At 36.8% G+C, this 22,309-nt stretch overlaps 1 protein-coding gene across 1 annotated transcript in view; it reads left to right on the top strand.

Moving 5' to 3' along the window:
• The window catches only part of MUSK (muscle associated receptor tyrosine kinase), a 137,969-nt gene that overhangs the window by 84,386 nt on the left and 31,274 nt on the right, over nucleotides 1-22,309 (top strand). Inside the window, exons 8-9 of the mRNA XM_034967957.3 lie at nucleotides 10,535-10,541; nucleotides 16,161-16,424. Coding sequence (XP_034823848.1) covers nucleotides 10,535-10,541; nucleotides 16,161-16,424 — 271 coding nt within the window. The remainder of the gene's footprint in view (nucleotides 1-10,534; nucleotides 10,542-16,160; nucleotides 16,425-22,309) is intronic.

The raw sequence follows: 22,309 nt of genomic DNA, 5'->3' as shown, positions 1-22,309 counted from the left end.
CATGAGCTTGACGATGGCAGTGCGATGGAGGTCAGCTTTAGAGTGGGGAGAAGTTGGGGACCCTGGAAGTGAGGCTTGAAGTCACTCTGGACAGGGGTATGTTTACAGTAGCTACCCAAGGAACTTGGGTAGAGGTAGAGAAGGCAGCATAAGGAGAGGGTTAACCTATAACTGGGACCTGGGACTTTGCTCTTCTGAACCACAAAGGCAACAATTAAATCTGACCATATACAGAATCATAGTGCTGCACGATGTTTGGAGTCAAGTAAAGAAATGAGAGTTGTTACTCGAAAACTGAAAAATGGAAAAGACTAAAAAGGTCTAGAGTGGATATGATAAATGAGAAACATGCCTATTAATTAAAAAATTGCTACACATCTAGTGTTATTCCCTGGAATAAGACCCTTTTGTCCAACCCCTGATTTGTTTGTCTGGTTGATTCTCACTGATTATTAGGGGACTTGACACTCCCCGACTTTTCCCAAAATTTCCCGAGGCAGACCTAATAAGGGTGTGTCATGAGTGTGATTGAATAAGACTTCTGAACTCCCATGAGACAACTTCCATTTTCTCTTCCTCTTTGACCTGCTCTTGTGAGTTAGACCTGCTAGAAGCCCCATGAAGTTCCCTCTGGAATCACTGAGGAAACTACCTCCCAACCCTGGGGTGCTCCGTGGACTGGTATTTTAGGGAAATGAGGCTACTTCGATGAAAAAGGGATCCTTGGAGCCTCTTTCATTCAGGGTCATTTGAAAGAAGCATGGCCTTATGCTCTCCAGATCTCCCAGAACTCAAGTATGGTATCTGCTTTCTCCATTTCTGCTTTTGGCCCCTCTCTCTCGGCATCCGATGAGGCTGGCCGGAAGTCCAGAACTTCAAGTCAGACATGGCGCCTCTTTTGCCATTCTGGCAATGCTTCCTTAATGCCAAACTCTGCTGTCTCATTTAACCATCTCCATCCTCCCCTATGTGACTAGTACCCCTAGTAGTCAACAGCCCCCTCTGTCATGTTCCTCGTGTTTCCCTTTGAAATTTCTACTCCATCTGTTTATTTGCTCTTCCCAGCAGGAAAACTGGAAATGGAAAAAGCTGATCTTATGCTTATGCTTAGGATTATGTCTAATGATATTTCTAGTGTTTGAAGGACAACAAAAAATAAAGATCGGGCTTCATTTTTCCAAAACTCTTCCATGTGTCTGCCCAAATCCTTATGCATTGTTTTAGAAATGTGATATATTTCTTTCTGACTCATTTACATTTACTGTTAGTCATCAAAAGGAGTCCGAAAAACTTTTGGAACCTCTCCCTATGAACCAGGAAGTTGCATTTCCCCTCCAGTCACAACCCCATAAAGCCTCAAGTTGCAAAGTAAACTTGCCAGGATGCTGGGCATTGGGCAAGATGCTTCTCTTTGTCATCAGAACCCTCAGCCCTGTGGAAGAAAGCAAGACAGCCTATGATACCTATAGTGAGCATAGTCCTAAAACAGCCGGAGACCATGAAAATGGACACAGGGATTCAGAAGAGAAAAATACAGGCCGGGTGTGGTGACTCACACCTGTAACCCCAACACTTGGGGAGTCCGAGGCGGGCAGATCACCTGAGGTCAGGAGTTCGAGACCAGCTTGGGCAACATGGTGAAACTCCATCTCTACTAAAAAATACAAAAATTAGCCAGGTATGGTGACGCATGCCTGTAATCCCAGCTACTTGGGAGGCCGAGGCATGAGAGTCACTTGCACCTGGGAGGTGGAGGCTGCAGTGAGCTGAAATTGCACCACTGCACCACGGCACTCCAGCCTGAGCAATAGAGTGAGACTTCATCTCAAAAAGAAAAAAAAAAAAAAAAAAGAGAGAGAGAGAAATAAAATACATATTTGTATTTCCCATTCTCAATGGCACCAACAGGTCCTTCATCAGAGAGTGCAGTCCATGGTTCTATCCATGTTTATCCAGTCTCAGAGTACAGGGACGAGCCTATGATCACACACCCCTCTAATGTAAGCCACTCCCCATTCTACCAACAACCCCCACTTTCTATATTGCCCCTTCTTTGAATCGACCTCAGGGTCTAAGCCTTTTGGTCACTAAATTTAAAAGTCACATGAATACAGGTAGTATTATCAAAACTGAGCAGGAGGGAAAAATCTGATGTGGTAATACTGGAGTCTCCCAAACTCCCCAGATGAACCACATGGTTTTATTTTTCTTATTTCAAAAGAGGTGATGTTTCACACTACTACAGAAAAAAAAAAATGGAACTTTGAACACTATTTCATAATCAGTATAGCTGACTGAATGTACTGACATGTTTCATGCTCTTTCTCATGTCTGATAGCCACACTCCTGTTTCCTCCCAATGTTGGAGATAATTCTTGAGACTTGGTAACAGAGCAGTAGCACATAATTTGCTTTACCACTCAGTGCTTCAACCATCATAGGTAAAGAGTGTTCTTATCAACAAAACAGACACCATCCCTGGCATTCCATGCTGGCTTTCTCTGGTTTTAAATTAATTAAAGTCGTTTTGTTTTTGTTCTTAATAAAAGGGAAAAGGATAAATGAGTAACAGCCAGTAGCCACATTAAATTGCTACCAGATGTTCTGCAGTTAGGCATAAAAGGTAAGCATCCTTTTACAATCAGGCAGCTTTCTTATATTAGAACAGTTCTGTTTCAGAAGAGAGCCAATGTTTTTGCTGACTTCTAGATAATTTTAAAGATACTATAATATTGGTGGATATTTTAAGAATTTTTAAATACTACAAATATTGGTGGGATATTTTGAGAATTGTTTAAAATTGAATTCTGAGCTTAAAGCACTTTATAGTTGCAAGGTTCTTGGACCCCTTCCTCATCTCCTAGCCATACACCCCCACAAAAATAAAAGAAAATGCAAGTGGAGACATTTCCTATAGAAGCTCATTATCCCCTCCCAGGAACTATGGCTGGATTCTCTTTCACATTGGCTTATCTCCATGCTCCTTCCACATTACAAAATGAGGGCTCTATCATTTACATAACCTTGGCCCCCTTGCTTTTCAATAGATCTTCCTGCTCAGCTGCTATTAGAATCTGCCTTTGTATTTCCAAATTATATGCCATTTTCTCTGGAAGAATTTTCCAGTGTTCCACTGTCTTTCTTCCCACTATTCTATTTGTATAATGGCAGAATTGCCATGAGATTTGGGGGCATGAAGGCACTTCTTTCCTGAGTTCGGCAGTGACATAGAGTTCTCTTCATTCTCTTTCATAGCCTTTGGTCATTTTAATTAAGAGACTCTTGCAGGCCTCTTGCCCGGTTCACTAAAATTTAAATTCTCTCTAATTTATAATTTGTTGACATCATTGGCATCATCTCTTAGATGATCAAAATGACAATCCTATAACCCAGCCTGCCTATCTCAGTAAAACAGAAAGAATCTACTAGATGTTTTTCAGAATGGAAATAGGTATAACATTTATAATGATTTTGCTATTGTCCAGCAAATTATCTGGCAGTTGGAGTCCTGCCAATCTTAGAGACATCTTGATGTTTCCTTCATAGTCACTCCAGAGTCTGTTAGTTCTTATGTATAAAGAAATTTCACAAAGAAATCCAGCTTTTCTCACTGCTAAAAGGATGTGGCCTTCTGTCCCTAAGCAAAGTGACCCATTTAGGGGAGGGATAAAATTTTAGAGCTTATTATTGGCTAAAACCCTACTCTGGATCAAAAGTTTGTTTTTAAAGTGCATTGTAGATTGCAGAACAACTTTGAATCACTCATAAAGAGAGGTAACAAAGATCTGAGGCTACATGTGTAACCAGTGTATTGAACAATTTAAACTTGACAGGTACACAGAGAAAATGGTGTTTTCTCCAACCATTGGGGACTGAGGAATTATGCTTTTTAGAATCTCCTTGCCCCTCTCAAGAGCAAACCCTTTACAAACTTTCAGGCAGATTCCATAATTTCCAGGTAATGTTTAGAGATTAAAAACCCAGCCTGATCTAGTTTAAAACTCTCCTCTTACATAATTTAAACCTCATCTGCTTCACTCTCTCCACTGCCAGCCAATCTTCCATTCAGGAACATGGAGAGTAGACAAAATGGGTCTGCTACTATTATACACCCTTCCCTTCTTCCCTTTCCTCCTGTTCCTCTTCATCTCTGGCATATTTAAGGAGAAGAGGATTTGCAAGGAAGGCGGCAAATGTGTTTTCCTAAATGGAATATGTTTTAGTTCTTTCTCTGTTAATTGTTATTGCTTCTCTGACTAATAATAATAATAATGCTAACAATTGCAAGGTACATTCTCAGTGCCCAGTGCTATATATATATGAATTTATTTAACACCCACAACTCAATGAAATGGATACTTTTATTATCCCCATTTCACAGATGAGCAAACTAATGCTCAGAAAGGTGCCCAGTCTGACACAGCTAGTAAATGGCAGAACCGGTATTGAAACCCAGCAGGTGCAGCATCCAGGCTTTTAATGCCTTGATGGGTTATTAATGTCTCTCTATTGCAGGTGGTACCTGAATACTGACTGTCTCCTAGGACATTTGGGTTCTTTGGAGGGTCCTTCTGAAGACTGTGTATTGCACAGTGCCCTGATGTGGGAGATTCTTTACTGGTTCAACCTCTCATAATCCCCAGTCCTTGATCTCAATCCCTATTGAGGTAACCTGCAATTGCTTATGACTGGGGTTCTTTGTCTGGTGTCCAGTCTTCTTGGTAACTTAGCTACCTTCATAGCATCCACTGAACACACAGGAATGTCCCATGTCCCTACCATCCCAATGGTGGGGAGTTCTATTCCTGGACCCTCTCACTCTGCCCTCAGATTGTTGCAATTCTTTTTAGACAGTAATATTATTAAAAAAAAAAAAAAAAGACAAAACAAATGCTTTCCTTGTCTCTGAGTCCTAGTCTCTTAATTCTTAGGCAGTTGAAAAATGACTCCATGAGATGTGTTGTTACCATTTACATTGTATCATTCAAGAATGAGAAGATCTAGGGAAATAATTCATCCCCTTTCTCCTTATATTTGCTGAGATGCCCTTCATCTTTACTTGAAGGCTGAGAACCAAAGCTATTTGTCTGGTTATAGGGCCTACAAATTGCAACAAAGGTTGGGGTGATTGTGCCTTTTAGTAAATTCCAAGGAAAAATGTCAAGTTGTATGTGTGTGTGTGTCTGTGTGTGTGTGTTTACATATTTCCTACGTGTGTGTGTCTGTGTGTGTGTGTTTACATGTTTCCTACAATCATTTGTCTTACTTTTTGAGGGCATTCCAACTACTGGTGGAAAAAAAAAATAAATACAAGGGGGTCCATGCTGTGAGTAGTTGAAATGAAAATACTGGTGTTTTGATGGGATTAATTCAGTACATTTATAATAGACTAATTCACCCAAAATCAACTTCTAAAACCAGTTTGCCTTAACTCACTTAACTCAATTTCAGTTAGCCTGATGACTATTGCATCTAATGTTGAAAATTCAGAATTAAAAATGAAATATTGGCTGGATACAGTGGCTCATGCCTGTATCCCAGCACTTTGGGAGGCCGAGGCGGGTGGATAATTTGAGGTTGGGAGTTCGAGACTAGCCTGGCCAACATGGTGATACCCCATCTCTACTAAAAATACAAAAATTAGCCAGGCAGGGCAGCAGGTGCCTGTAGTCCCAGCTACTCAGGAGGCTGAAGCAGGATAATCGCTTGAACCCGGGAGGCAAAGGTCGCAGTGAGCCAAGATTGTGCCACTGAGCTCCAGCCTGGGCAACAGAGTGAGACTCTGTCTCGAAAAAAAAAAAAGAAAAAGAAAGAAAGAAACATTTACCAAATAATATGGCTGAGTATTTATGACTTATTTTTGTATTGCTAATACTTTATCACATATAGGGAATCATGAGATTGTTACATATTGTTGTGACTGTCTTTTTCTGTTCCATTCATTTTGAACACTTGCATTATTCTTTAGCCAATTTGTCAAAAAAAAAAAGTCTTTTTCTTTACAATTTTGAATTTCTGCTAAAAATACTTAGTGGAATGAAATTTATTCCATTAAAAAATGAACCTTTTGATTATTATTGCCTCCTTGCTACTTTCCTTTATTATAAGAGTCTATGAACTCTACATGTATGTGTATATATATACATATGTATGCATTAACCAAATTAGCATACTCTCAGAGCTCATTTCTGTTTAGTGAGGTATTCATATTTTAAAAGAATAAAGAAAAATGGGTCCCTCTTTTGATCACCATTCCATGTTATTTATCAAGAGATCTAACTGATAAAGGTTTTATTTTGTTTTGTTTTGAGACAGAGTCTCTCTCTCTTCCTCCCAAGTTGGAATGCAGTGGTGTGTGATCTCGGCTCATTGCAGCCTCTGCCTGAGCTCAAGAGATCCTCCTGCCACAGCCTTCCAAATAGCTGGGACTACAGGTGTGTGCCATAACGCCCAGCTAATTTTTGTATTTTTTGTAAAGAAGGAGTTTCACCATGTTGCTCAGACTGGTCTTGAATTCCTGGGCTCAAATGATCCTCCTGCCTGGGCCTCCCAAAGTGCTGTAATTAACAGGCATGAGCCACCATGCCTGGCCCTAATTGATAAAGTTTTAAAATGCAAAATGTGCATCATTTCCAAATGAATTTATAGTAAGAATCATAACATTTTGAAAAACAGTTTTCAAAATGCCACTGGAGTGTTAACAAATTAATACCATCTATGACGACTTTTCCATTCTGCCAAAACCTGATAAAGCTCTGCTGAAGTAAAGAAATTGGTTTCACAGAGCCAGCATACTGAATGGGCAAAAGCTGGAAGTATTCCCCTTGAAAACCAGAATAAGACAAGGATGCCCACTTTCACCACTCCTATTCAACATAGTATTAGAAGCCCTGGCCATAGCAATCAGATAAGGGAAAGAAATAAAAGGCATCCAGATAGGAAGAGGGGAACTCAAAGTATCCCTGTTTGCAGATAACATGATTCTATATCTAGAAAACCCCATAGTCTCTGCCCAAAAGCTCCTTGAGCTGTTAAGCAACATCAGCAAAGTTTCAGGGTACAAAATTAATGTACAAAAGTCAGTAAATTCCTATATACCAACAATCACGAAGCCAAATCAGAAACACAATCCCATTCATGATTGCCACAAAAGAATAAATACCTAGGAATACAGCTAACCAGGAAGGTGAAAGATCTCTGCAATAAGAATTACAGAACACTGCTCAATGTGCTTAAAGCAATTTATAGATTCAATGCTATTGCTATCAAACAACCAACGACATTCTTCACAGAACTAGAAACAAAACTATTCTAAAATTCATATAGAATCAAAAAAGGGCCCAAACAGCCAAGGCAACCCTAAACAAAAAGAACAAAGCTGGAGGAATCATGCTATCTTACTTCAAACTATACTACAGGACTGCAGTAACCAAAACAGCATGGTACTGGTACAAAAACAGACATATAGACCACTGGAAGAGAATAGAGAGCTCAGAAATAAAACCACACACTTACAACCATCTAGTCTTAGGCAAAGCTGGCAAAAACAGGCAATGGGGAAAGAATCCCTATTTAATAAATGGTGCTGTGATAGCTGGCTAGCCTTATGTAAAAGATTGAAGCTGGATCCCTTCCTTACACCATATACAAAAATCAACTCAAGATGGATTATAGACCTAATAAAACCTAAAACAGTAAACCTGAAAGATAACTTAGGAAATACCATTTTGGCCATAGGAACTGGCAAAAATTTCATGATGAAAATGCCAAAAGCAATTGCAGCCAAAGCAAATCCGACAAATGGAACTTAATTAAACTTAAGAGCTTCTACAAAGCAAAAGAAACTATCAACAGAGTAAACAGGCAACTTACAGAGTGGAGAAAATATTTACAAACCATACATCTGACAAAGGTCTAATATTTCAGAATCTACAGGGAAATTATACATACAAGGAAAAAAACAAACAACCTCATTTAAAAGTGAGCAAAGGACATAAACAGACACTTTTGAAAAGAAGACATACATGCAGCCAACAAGCATATGAAAAAATGCTCAATATCACTAATCATTAGAGAAATGCAAATCAAAACCACAATGAGATACCATGTCATTCCAGTTAGAGTGGCTATTATTAAAAAGTCAAAACATAACAGATGCTGTCTGAGACCATCCTGGACAACATGGCAAAACCTCGTCTCTACTAGAAATCCAAAAGTTAGCCAGGTGTGGTGGCACATGCCTGTAATCCCAGCTGCTTGGGAGGCTGAGGCAGGAAAATAACTTGAACCCAGGAGGCAGAGGCTGCAGTGAGCCAAGATCACACTACTGCACTCCCTCCTGGGCAACACAGTGAGACTCCACCTCAAAAGAAATAAAAAATAAAAAAATAACAGACATTGGCGAGGTTGCTGAGAAAAGGGAACTCTTATCACTGCTGCTGGTGGTGTAAATTAGTCCAACCACTGTGGAAAGCAGTGTGGTAAGTCCTAAGATAACAAAAACAGAACTACCATTCCACCCAGCAATCCCACTACTGAGTATATATTCAAAGGAATATAAATCAGTCTACCATAAAGACACATGCATGCAAATGTTCGTTGCAGCACTATTCATAATAGCAAAGATGTGGAATCAACCTAAATGCCTATCAATGACAGATTGGACAAAGAAAATGTGGCACATATACACCATGGAATACTATGTGGTCATAAAAAATAATATTATCATGTCCTTTGCAGGAACATGTATGGAACTGGAGGCCATTATCCTTAGCAAACTAATGCAGGAACAGGAAACTAAATACTGCATGTTCCCACTTATAAGTGGGAGCTAAATAATGAGAACACATGGACAGAAAGAGGGGAACAACAGACACTGGGATCTACCTGAGGGTAGAGGGTTGGAGAAAGGAGAGGATTAGTAAAAAAAAAAATAGAACAACTTTTGGGCACTATGGTTAGTACGCGGGTGATGAAATAATCTATACACCAAACTCGCAAGTCACAAGTTTACCTACACAACAAACCTGAATTATGTACCCCCGAACCTAAAATCAAAGTTAAAATATTCTTCAGGATCATTGAATAAAAAGCTCACAAAGATTCAAAAAAGTCATACACTCAAAGTTATAAACACCTTGTAGTTACCAACCCTCACCAATCTAAAAGAGAATGATTAGAAATACAAGCTCATTGTATTTTAAGAAGATTGCCCTCTCAGAGAAATTCATGTTACAGCCCTTAAAAATCCCCCCCAAAATAACACCCAAATGGATCTAAAACCTTCAAAACGGAGTTAGACCTCAACATTAGGAGAAATTTTAATATGGCAAATTGGTTTTAGACAAAGCATGTGTTTTACTGTTTATTTTCGTAATGAGGGTTGAGAGGACAGGACGAAGTAACCATCAAGCACTTGGTAAAGAGTGTGAAGTTTTTAATTTACAAGAAAGAAAATGGAATAATTCAGAAATGCTGGTTATATCACACCCTTGCCGGGATTCTCATGCCTTGGCAGAGTCTGAGTTGGGGCTGTTTGTCCTGGGAATCACATACCACCAGAGGAGAGGCATATTCTCCTCAGAGCCCTGAGTTTTTACATCCGTGAGCATGGGCAGCTACATAATTTGCAGGGCTAGGTGTTCAAAAAACGGTAAGGATTTCAAGGTAGGGACAGCAGAACATTAAATTAAGCCCGAGGCCCTTCTGAGTGCAGATGCCATGCAGCTACCCAGGGCACACAGCCTTGAGGCAGCCAGGTCTATGAGAACAACCATTGCCTACTTTCTCTTCTACCCTCTCTCCTCTGCATGTTCTTTTCTTTTCTCCTTCTCCTTTTTTCTTTTTTTCCAAGTCTGCTTTATGCATCTTCTCTGTTAACCTCCACATCTTGCTTTTTTTTTTTTTTTTTTTTTTTTTTTTTTTTGAGACGGAGTCTCGCTGTCGCCCAGGCTGGAGTGCACTGGCGCGATCTTGGTTCACTGCAGGCTCCGCCCCCCGGGGGTTCACGCCATTCTCCTGCCTCAGCCTCCCACGTAGCAGGATTACAGGCGCCCGCCACCTGACCCGGCTAATTTTTTGTATTTTTAGTAGAGATGGGGGTTTCACTGTGTTAGCCAGGATGGTCTCGATCTCCTGACCTCATGATCCGCCCACCTCGGCCTCCCAAAGTGCTGGGATTACAGGCGTGAGCCACCGCGCCCGGCCCACATCTTGATTTCTTAATGTAAAGTCCCTGGGTAGCTAATGGAGGGAAATTCTGAGCTTAGATATTGCCTTGGTGGATGTTACCCATGATTGACTCAGTTTGAAAACAACCTGCTTCGTAAAGATACTCAGTATTTTCTTCATTTCCTCCGAATCTGCCCATTAATGCAGCATCTGGCCTCCTAGCAGAAGCGGAGAACTTTTCAGAAACTTAGAGATCAGTAGTATCAAAACAATCTCAGCCAAAGCATAAGATGAAAATGTACTAACGTTCTTTCTTTTCTCCTTTAATTTGACTTCCTGTGGGAACTTCCTTTCCTGTTAATAGAATGGAGGTAAGAAACTGTTATTGTACCAATGTTTCCAATGTTTTGTTTTGTAGGGATTTCGTTTGTTTGTTTTTGTCTGTGAGAGGGTCCTGTGTTGCCCAGGCTGGAGTGCGGTGGAGTGTGTTTTGTTTTTGTTATTTGACATGCCATTTATTGAGTGTTTACTATTTGCTGAGCACTGTAACATTTTAGAAACTTTCTAATTTCTAATCCTTTTAGTAAGTATGATGAAGTGAAAGACAGGTAACCTCTACTGAATACTTACTATGGATCGGGCACTGTGCTGAGCTTCACATGCATTATTTAAATCTATCTTCAAGACATCCCCATGGAATGGGTATTATTGTTATCTCTATTTTGCAGAAAAAAAAATAAAAAAACCTAAGAAAGTTTCTTTGAACTGGAGAGTTCAAGTGGCTTACACAGCCAGTAAATGATAAAGTTAGAAATGGAACCCAGAACTGCCAAACTCCCCCTTATAGCTCTAACCTATATATAAGAAGGTATCCCTTGCAATATAACCTTTTGCAACTTACAGTGTTTTATTTGCAGTACTTTTAAAACTGACCTTCATAAAACTCTATGGAGTGTAATTAATTTTAAGACAGCATTCTTAGCACATAGCCTACGTTTAAAAACAGGCAGCAGGATACAAAATTTTGGTTAGATAGCAAAAATAATCTCAAGAGATTTAGAGTACAATACAATGACTATCATTAATAACAATGTATTGTATTCTTGACAACCACTGAGAATAGATTTTAAGTGTTCTCATCATCAGAAAATGGTAAGTATGTGAGGTAATGCATTTGTTAATTAGCTCAATTTAGTCATCCCACAATGCGTACATGTTTTAAAACATCATGTGGTACACAATAAAAAAAATAGTTTTTTTTAACTAAAAACACTTTTTAAAGAAAGTTTTACTGTTAAAAAGATCTTAAGAAATACCATGTGGATGTATATATTGCTCTGAAAAGCAGTGAAAATCATGATACACATTATATGAAGAATTAAACTAGTTTTAAGTATATAGGATAGTGATTTGTCATAATTGACTGCATTCCAGCGTGTTAATGTGGTATCAAAAATTCTCAGTTCAAAAAAAAGAAAAAATTCTTAGTCCATTTTTTAATCTAAATATTGCTTTAATAATTTTTATTAACAATTTTGGAGCTACTGCCTTAGCAGAGTAAAGTTTATCTAAACTAAAATTAATAAAAGTGCCATTTAATAACCCTCCTTCTGAAAAAAACAGGCAGCAGGCCAAATTTGTCCTGTGGGTTGTACTTGCTGACCCCTGCCTTGGAGAATAAATTATATACAAAGACACTAGACACGAAAGAATAGAAACAGTTCCCGTTTGCTTTGAAGGTTGGAAGTAGCACAGAATCTGTCATTACCTTTGTTGGGAATGTTCAAGGAGAGATAAAGCAGTTGCTAAAAAAGGGAAGATTTGTCTGAAGCAGAGGAGAGGTACAGCTGTCAAGTGTGCCTGTGCAGGGAGGGAGGCAAGTAAGATGTGGAGTTTCCACTAGAGTCTTGGGGTTGTCATAACACAAACATGCCATGGCTGGTCATCTGGAAAGCCCTTGGGACAAAATATTATGTGTTCAAAGGGAGTAGACATCTCCCTCAGAGAAACTTGAAGATAACATTTTAAAATGTTCTATTGAATGTGATTCATGCATTTCAAAGTAGAGAGAAATAGGAGTAAGAGGTGCAGTGAGAATTCTTTACCTACTCCCTTTGACCACATAGGGTTGTCTGTTATAAAAGAAGTTGAAAAGGAGATCCGAGATCAAATATCCATTATTGCCTCTACAAGAATGGGAACTTTTCTGAAAGAGAAGTCAACAGAGTTTATATTGTAAGGAGGCAAGAGAGGGACTGGTTCCATGTGCAATATTAACTAGCATTATTAGAAGCTAGTCTGGCTGATGATTCCGAAATAACCAGCATTCTGTGAATGGATCCCTGTGACCTCTGTCCCACGGTTCTAATGAGCAACAGGACCAGCTGCTTCTAGTGTTGCCCCATCAGCAGTACCACGAACTGCAGGCAGAGAAACACAACTTTAGCTGGACATGGAGGGGTCTTGTCACTTACAAAAGACAACAGAAGACACCAATGGAAATTATTTGCATTTACCTCATTCCCCAGTTCTTGCTGTGAGCTCCTTTTAAAAATGTTTGAAGTGATAGATTTAGGGGGTTGAGGGACAAAATGTTCCAGTTGGCCTCTGTGTCTTGCATCTAGAATTTGATCACTGTGTAAAATTGAAGGCTTATATTTCTGCACAAGAGGAGAGGAAAAGGAAGTGGTTGAAACACTGAAACTATAGGTAGTTGATAGATAAACAAATTCAGATATATATAAATTTAGATAGACAGATAGATAGATGATAGATAGATAGATAGATATAGATAGATAGATAGATCAATCAATCGTCGGTCTTGTGTGTGCCTTACCTTTTAGAGCTAATCCAAGCACTGATATAATACCAAAGCCAAGTCCTTAATTATTCCAGGAACATCATAGAAATGAAATGTAGAAAACTAATAATAATCATATACTTTGTATGTGTATGTTTTTTCCCAGCACATAAAGGGTTTGTATAAGCTAGTGGTCATCAAGCTGTTAGGAAGAAAAAGCAAAATTAAAACTAAGATCTTCTCATTTCTATTCAAAACCTATTGTCTTTTTTCTTTTTCATTTTTATTTTGCATTATATACTTAATGCTGTAAAACTAATGAGGATTCAATACTAGCAGAAATTCAGACAGAGGCGTTCATTATTAGTTGATTGTTAGTAATCCTTATCTCTGAAGTTATTTTCATTAATTTTTCTTTTGTGTACTTTTTCTTAGTTTCCAGTTTTTTAAAAAAGTGTGTTTTGATGTATAATTAAAGGAAACATCATGAATGTCTATTATTTTTAAAAATACTCATGGAAAATGAGTAACAGCATCATTGAATAGTTAACACATGACAGCAAAACCTGAATGAATAATTCTCAGCTTGGAGACATTGAGAAATATTTAATTTTTACATGGTGGAGTTTTTTCTGTTAAGCGTAAAGGGTCACACATGCTTTTATTCATCCCCCTTTATGCCGAGATATTACGTCAACATGTGAGACCATTTTGTAAACCAGTTTGAGATATTTCTGGTTACTCCTTATTATATAGTTTCTTAAAGCACAGTGTAGAAGCTGGTTAGGGATTAATTCCTTTCCTTCCCATCCTAACAGTCATGGCTGACACCTATATAACAATGACAGGTTAACAAGAGAAGAGCATAACAAATATGTTTCATCACAGTTTTACATAACATGGGACCCTTCAGAATAAAGACCCCAGATACAGGGAAAGCAATCCTTTTTTTCTGAGACAGAGTCTCGCTCTGTCACCCAGGCTGGAGTGCAGAGGTGCAATCTCAGCTCACTGCAACCTCTGCCCCCCAGATTCAAGTGATTCTCCTGCCTCAGCCCCCCGAGTAGCTGGGATTACAGATGTCCGCCACCACGCCCGGCTAATTTTTATGTTTTTAGTAGAGACTGGGTTTCTCGATGTCAGCCAGGCTGGTCTCAAACTCCTGACCTCAGGTGATCCACCCATCTCGGCCTCCCAAAGTGCTGGGATTACAGGTGTGAGCCACCACACTCAGCCAAAGCAATCCATTTTTATGCTTAGGTTCAATGAAGTATGAACAGCTGTGTAGAAATATGATTAGACACAAAGGGTATGATCTAATGCTAACAGGTTGAGTGGGGAAACTAGCCCATCCTGCTTGTTCAGATTTTTCTCAGCCCCTCTGTGCAGCACTCGCTCCTCCCAGGCAAGAGGTAGGATCCCTCTGGAATGAGGGTCTGAATTTCTTTATGGCCAGGTGTTACACAGAAAAGCTGGGGGTGGGTAGAGTAAATGTTTAGGTTTTATGGCTGGCCTTAAGGAAAAGGCGTTCTGGTGTCTATGATCTGACTTGGAGAAGAGGGATTCTAGTGTCTAAGGTTTGCCTGAGGGAAGAAAGAGAGGAGAGACAGGAGGGCAGAAGGTCTGTTTCTGAGGCTGCTTCTTAGGCCTTCACCTTGGGGTGTCGTTTACTGAGCCTCAACAACAGCATCCTTGTTTCTGCCTAATTTTCTCTGGGGGTTTTCTCACCTTTAGCTTGAGAAAGTTTTTGTGGAGTTTTGTGCTTTCTTATTCAAGGCCTTCATTTTAAATATTCCCAACAAACAAAGGGATACAGTAAAACTCATGTTGGCTAATTAGAAAAAGGCCAGTATGAATTAAAGGAAGACTCCATATTACAAAATATTGTTTTAAAGTATAGCTGTGTTTCTTGGAAGTTCATCGCTTTACCTGAATGTATTATATCTCATTCTAATGAATTTGCTTTAAAGACCTGCCAGTGATGGTTTGTAATTATAGTATTAATTTTTTAAATTCAAATGGGGTCACGTAACAATTTTAAAATTTGACACAAATTCTAATTTGTTTAATTTTCTTACTTTAAATTCTTTATATAAAGACATTGAAAAACTAAATTCGATAGTTGTACAAATCTAAATGAGAATATAACTTAAGAGTTTTCTTAAGTCATTACTAACACTATGGAAGATCTGATAGAAGGCATAAGAATATACTGAGACCATCACAGTGCCTACACATAATAAGTATTCAATATATGTTTGTCAGGTGAGAATATGAGTTGTTATAATTCCCAGCATTATATTAAGGGAACAAGTAGATGTGTGAAGAGAGTACCAGCAGCATTTTCCATTCTCCCAATTGTCTTCAGTTATTATAGCAGATAAGTTTTTAATCCTGTTTGTGCTAGCACTAGCATTTACAGGTTTCTCCCTGATATATGGCCCATTAACACACAATAATCCGAGTTCAGAGTAATTACTTACATCATTCAACAGAATAGATCACTGAGGCACTGGGTGACCAGTTGACTTTCCATGTGATGAGCCATGATGAGAAAACAGCAAAGCTGAAGGTGCTACTTGGCTCCTCTGGAAGCCATATTTCTGCTTTCTCCTCCCTACATCACTTTCTTTTTCTTTAATGGAATTCTAGGAAGATGTGTGAGTGGGAGAATCTGAGTGTGGAAGGTGTTGCAAAGATGTATATGTTGTCAAAAATTAAGGTAAACTATCATAACACATAAATAAACTATGTTCCTCAAGCTGCAAACTTTTTAGCTGAGAGCAATTATTATTATGCTCAATTATTTGTTAACCATCATAACGAAATGTCTTCCAGATGCATCTTTGCTTATATCAGCTTATTAACTAAGAGTAGTCAGATTCTATTTATAATGTAAAATATTAAAAATACCCAAATCTATTCAGTCCTTCATAGTTCCCAAAGCTTTCCACATCTATCGTCACATTTGGCCTTCTCAATAGCCCTGTGGAGTAGCTAGAGATGATATAATTGCAGCTGGAAATGAAGACAATATTCAAATGGAGCATGTCAACCAATTTACTAGTACAATTTTCTCCTATTTCTGCGACACAGATGTGAAAACCAAAAAAAAAAAAAAAAAAAGAAAAGCAGAATGAATGCCAAGAAATAGCATGTGATTAGAAATGTTGTTCATTTCTTCTTTCAGTAAACCACAGAAAGATAACAAAGGCTACTGCGCCCAGTACAGAGGGGAGGTGTGTAATGCAGTCCTGGCAAAAGATGCTCTTGTTTTTCTCAACACCTCCTATGCGGACCCTGAGGAGGCCCAAGAGCTACTGGTCCACACGGCCTGGAATGAACTGAAAGTAGTGAGCCCAGTCTGCCGGCCAGCTGCTGAGGCTTTGTTGTGTAACCACATCTTCCAGGAGTGCAGTCCTGGAGTAGTGCCTACTCCTATTCCCATTTGCAGGTAAAATCTCAAAAATAAGTCAAAGGAAAAATTCCATTTTTCTATCTGCACAACAGAAGGAGATTTTGAAAAATGTTGTAATATGCAACAGTAAAAGGAAAAGCTGGTTTTCATCCAAAATAGGAGGTTAATGCCTGGGTGCAGTGGCTCATGCCTGTAATCCCAGCACTTTGGGAGGCCGAAGTGGGTGGATCACTTGAGGTCAGGAGTTTAACACCAGCCTGGCCAACATGGTGAAACCCCGTCTCTACTAAACATACAAAAATTAGCCGGGTGTGGTGGTGCACTTGTAATCCCAGCTACTCGGGAGGCTGAGGCAGGAGAATCACTTGAACCGGGGAGGCAGAGGTTGCAGTGAGCCGAGATTGCACCACTGCACTCCAGCCTGAGTGTTGAGACTCCGTCTCAAACAAAGAAACAAATAGGAGGTAATTAATCAGACAATATTTCTACCATATAAATCACTAAAGATAACCTAAAATACAAGTACTTAGAACCTCTAGAAAATATCATAAATGGTGTAATATTCCATTACTCTTGTTATTGTTCACATTATTATCATATCCATAAATATCCCAGATTGCTATCAGATGAAAGGAGAAATCTTAAACATGGACCTCATTAGTAAGCCAAGATAGAGAAAATAAAAACTGTACATTATTTGTCAATAAATGAGACCATGCCAAGCATCTCTGAATGTTATTTTAAAGTACATTCCATCCAAAATTCTAAGTTCTGATGCTGTTGCCTCATTTGGGTGGTTATAGGAGGGAATTAGATTATAAATAGATATTTTGTTAAACTCCCATACTTTTTAAATATTGAAATTGATAAATTTATGTTCAATAGAATTATCTTCATCTTTAATTACTTCTTATGTAGAAAAAAAAGAATCAATCTAGTTTTTGAGCTAAATAGAACAAAGTTCAAATACTGTTAGTTCTGCTTTCTCGATGTGTGTGGTCTTGGCTAAACTTCAGTTTCCTCATCTGCACGGTAGAACTGAGAGGATTAAAGGAAAAATCACACTCATGGAATATGTCAGAAACTAGATAGACATTGTTATTCCTAAATTTTCTGTTGAGGAAACCCCATGACAACAACCAACACAGCACATTTCCACTTCTATTTTGATAAAACCAGAAACTATTTAAATATTGCAATAATTTGAGGACACTCTCTATTTAGCATTCAATAACAACAGTATGGTCATTAAATTAGAGTTCTGTATTCCTCAATTTACTGCAAAGTTTGAGCGTTTGGAGACACTATAAGAGTAATATAATTTGTTTATTCATCTAAGAAGATTGTATTGTGATCAGGCATGTTATCTAAAAATCTCTAGGGACTTCAGCATTGACAGAATAAGAAGGGGAAAGAGAAGGAGAGAAAAAGTAAAATTACTGCAAAAAAAATGGGAAGAGTGGGTGAGGGGCAGTAAAATTTGTTTTAATAGAACTTAAGAAATACTGATGCTATTTCAACTGTCCTTGCAGTTATTTGAAAAAATAGTGTCTCTGTTAATTATCACTTCTTTAGTTTAGATTTCTCTTTCTTGGGCTTCTTTATAGGATTCTCCAAAATTGTTTATTTGATGTACTGCTCAACAGTGAAAATCCTTTTGCTAGAAAGTAGCACGTGTATAATAAACAGAATGTAACCAGCAAAATAAAGTGACAGTAGATTCTATCAGCTTTTCCTTTAGTACTACTAACATAATTTGTGGTGGCCACGGGATAGTTATCATACTTACACAGTGACACTCAGGCAAATCAGCTCAACACCATGGATAGATGCTTGAGAGAAATAATAATTAGACTAGAAAAATTCTCTGTGTGTGTGACAGCCATTGTGGTTTTCTGATTACAAAACCCACAAGACTCCATTGTATAAAAAAAGAACACAGTACTTTCATTGCTAAAACCCAGAAAGTTGGTCACTACTGAGGTGTGTGTTTACTTATATTTACTTATATCTATATTTCTGTACTCTGAATTCTATTTCATGGATGGTTTCTCTATTTTTGCATTAGAGACTTCGGGTTTAATTACTGTCTTTATAATTAATTTCAATTTGTGCTACGAATTTCACAGGTTTTCATCTTTTAAAAAATTATTGTTTACTCATTATATAATTATTTTTATTACATGTTGACATTGGCAAAATGTTTCTAAATTTCATATTTAAAAATAATTATATAAGTTATATAATATAATTATATATTAACTTAAAAATAATTATCAATAACAATTAATAATTATATTAATAATATATAATCCTTAATATTATCATATAACTAATTATAAGCTATATAATTATATTATATATTATAGTATATATATAATTATATAGTACTTATATAATTGATATAATTTATAATTATATATTAATTATATAACATATAATTAATATATAATTATAATTATAGCTTATAATAAGTAATATATAATTATGTATTATATAACTCACTATATAATTATTTTTAAATATAAAATTTAGAAACATTTTGCCAATGTCCACATGTAAATACCATTTAGAATTTGATCAGAATGATGCTAAGTTTATTACAATTAACTTAGGGCACAGAGCTATATTTACATTACTGAGTATTCTCATTTAGGAGTATGGTATGCCATTCCTTTTATGTAGATCTTGTATTATGCCTGCTAGTAAAATTTGGTGATTTCTTTCTTACTTTTTTAAATTAAATTTATGACTAGGTGTGTTTTATAGTCATTGCTGTTGTTGCAAGAGTATTAATTATAATATAGTTATTACAGGAGGCTAGAATGTCCATAAAACATAGAGATGCAATTAATTCCCTTGTTCCTTATTTTAATAAAACTGCCATTAATTTCTTTAGAATTTGTACATTTTAGAGTTGAACTATGTAATTTTTTGGATCGTATTAATCAGATTTCTAAAAATGTATTCTTTTTTTGAGGTAGTTAGTTGATAGAAGTATAATTTATATACAAGAAACTGTGCCCCTTTTAACCATATAGTTCAGAGTTTGACAAACGTATACAACAATGTAACCACTACCCCAATCAAGACATAGAATGTTTTCACCACCCATAAATTTCTCTTATGCTCATTTCCTTCCTTTTTTTTTTTTTTTTTTTTTGTCCCTGGGTTCAAGCAATTCTCCTGTCTCAGCCTCCCAAGTAGCTGGGACTACAGGCACCTGCCACCAGGTATTTTTGTATTTTTAGTAGAGATGGGGTTTCACCTTGTTGGTCAGGCTGGTCTCGAACTCCTGACCTCAGGTGATTCACCTGCCTCGGTCTCCCAAAGTGCTGAGATTACAGGCGTGAGCCACCGCGCCCAGCCCTCTTATGCTCATTTCTAATCAACTTCCATTATCTCTAAAGGCATCGCCGTTCTGATTTCTCTGACAACTAGTTTTGCTTGCTCCTGAATCTCATACTCATGAAATTGTATAATATATACTGCTTTGTGTCTGACTTCTTTTGTTCAACATAATGTTTTTGATATTCATCCACATTGCTACATGTAACAGTGGTTTGTTCCTTTTCATTGCAGCTTTTATTTGTGTGGTTGAGATGGAAATAGTTATGTGAAGAAGTAGGTAGGGTCAAGCTCCCCTTCATGCTGCCTAAGAATTATAAAGCAATTAATTTGAACAACTGCAGTATCAAAAGGAAAGTTAGTATAGAAATGTTAGGCCACTCAAGATGACAGACTCATCAGCCACAACAAAAAAGTCAGATACCAGCTTTAGACACAAAGGATCAACCAAATAATTTATTCCTGCAATTTGTAGTTTATTCCAATTTTGTTTGGTATTATACCTCCTAATTATTGAGAGGAATCAAGTCTCATCAATCATAAATCATTAATCCTTGCCAACAAATGTGTATTATTTTCCATTTTGTTAACGAGTTGTTACTACTATATAATAAAGCCATTTCATTTTATTATATTTATATGCAACAACTGCTTTACAGTATTCTATTAGATTTTTGATTGATAGTCTATGGTTCCTCTGATGGAAAAATATGGTCTATAAATAATTATAAATTATTATATATAGTTTATATATAATATAAAACTATAAATCTTAATTAGATTCTACTCTTTCTTAATTGAAATTTCAGAAATTTTTACTAGAATTAAAATTAAATTTTATCTTCATGTGCTAGCACAAAATACATTTATTAACTTTCCAGCATTTATGTCCCAGATCAGTTTACATGCCTGAGCCACAGATGTTCTTTCTAATCTTGAAAATAATTCACCTTTTTGAAAGAAAAAAATCCCTTTCATTGAAATTTTAAATTTATTAGAAAATCATAGTTATTTCCTAAATCTATGTCATTCACAGTATACATTTAAAATTTTTTTCTAATTCCCATTGTTATTTAAATAAGTAGTTTTATTGGAAAAATGTTATTTTTTAAAATCCTCATCATCAAATATTTTGTTCCCATTGAAGTAAGAAAATATAATCTAAAAATTTTTACATTTTAATATTTTATAGAGTTTTCTCTGATATATAATAATAAAAATTGGCATTTATAAAGACTTAGTCTCTTCCATTAACATACAAAATTCATATATTTATGTTCAATCCTTTCTGCTCTTAAATGAGTATTAGCTATTTGATCCAATAGTTTAATAGTGATGCGTCAAAATTTTCACAATTGTGTTTCCAAGAATGTTTTCTTGCAATTCTGACTCCTGCTTTTTGCACCAAGAAATATTAAACTAAAATTGAATTTACTGCTGATAACTGGTAAGTTTGATCTTCATTTTTTTGTTATATCTTTTGAAAAAGTCTCTACCTTTATTCATCAAACTAGTTCAGAAGTTGTCAACCATTTTATATTCTACTTCTACTTGCTTGTGAGATTTTTAAAAGCGTGCTATCACTCATGGTTTTCTAATTATTAGGTTGGTACAAAAGTAATTGTGTTTTTTTTCCATTAAAAGTAATGGCAAGAACCGCAATCACTTTTGCCCCAACCTAACATAAGCAGTCATTCAATGATGTGTGCCTCTTTTCATGAACGACATGGAATTTTATTTGTCCAACAAATATTTATTGATCTCCTTCTGGGCTCCAAGTACTACACTGGGCATTTGGGATATATTAATGAACATAATAAACAACTTATATATAACTTTAGAAGGTGTTAAATGTCATGGAAAAAGAAAAAAGGAATGCTTTAAGGAAGACCGGGAATAACAAAGGGAGAGGGGAAAGTTGTAACTTTAAAAATAAGGTGTTCAGGGTAGACCTAATTAAGTTAGCATAATTGTACTGCATCTTCCACACTTGTTCTTTGAAACTTTACCTGAAATTATCAACCATATTTGTATTGTTCAATTATATTTTATTTGCATATGCTCAATTTTTGGAACATTATTCTTAGCTTTTACATTTGATTTCATAATCATGTATAAGTAGATACTTGGAGGAGCTTATACTATGTTACTTATCATTGATACTCATTGTCATTCATTTCAAATAAAATATTTCTTTTTCTTAAATTCCTAATTTAAATTCACTTCTTGTTCATTCATCTCTTCTTTACTCATCTCTCATTCAGCTGGAGTAGGTGTTTTTCACATGTAAAAAAAAATTCTGTCATTGTACATATGTGTTTTTGGGTATTTAAGTCTGTGTTAACACAAGTGTTAGCTTTTGCGTTAGTTCTCCTCACTTGTGTTACTTCTCCTCAAAACTGTGGACTCTGACCAATTATTTTCTGACCATGTTGTAATAAAGAGTAGAAGATAGCAATCCTGAATTTTGTTCCTTTGTAAGGAACATTTTCCTCTCTCCAGATTGTAGAAAGATTATTTCTTTAATCGTTGAGATTCAAAATATTTGTAAAATTCATTTGGGGATAGATTTA

This window comes from Pan paniscus, chromosome 11 (genome assembly GCF_029289425.2).
Source record: "Pan paniscus chromosome 11, NHGRI_mPanPan1-v2.0_pri, whole genome shotgun sequence".
In the NCBI taxonomy this organism is placed as follows: domain Eukaryota; kingdom Metazoa; phylum Chordata; class Mammalia; order Primates; family Hominidae; genus Pan; species Pan paniscus.
The sequence above is the reverse complement of the archived record's forward strand: the minus strand, read 5'-3'. Positions and strand labels throughout refer to the sequence as shown.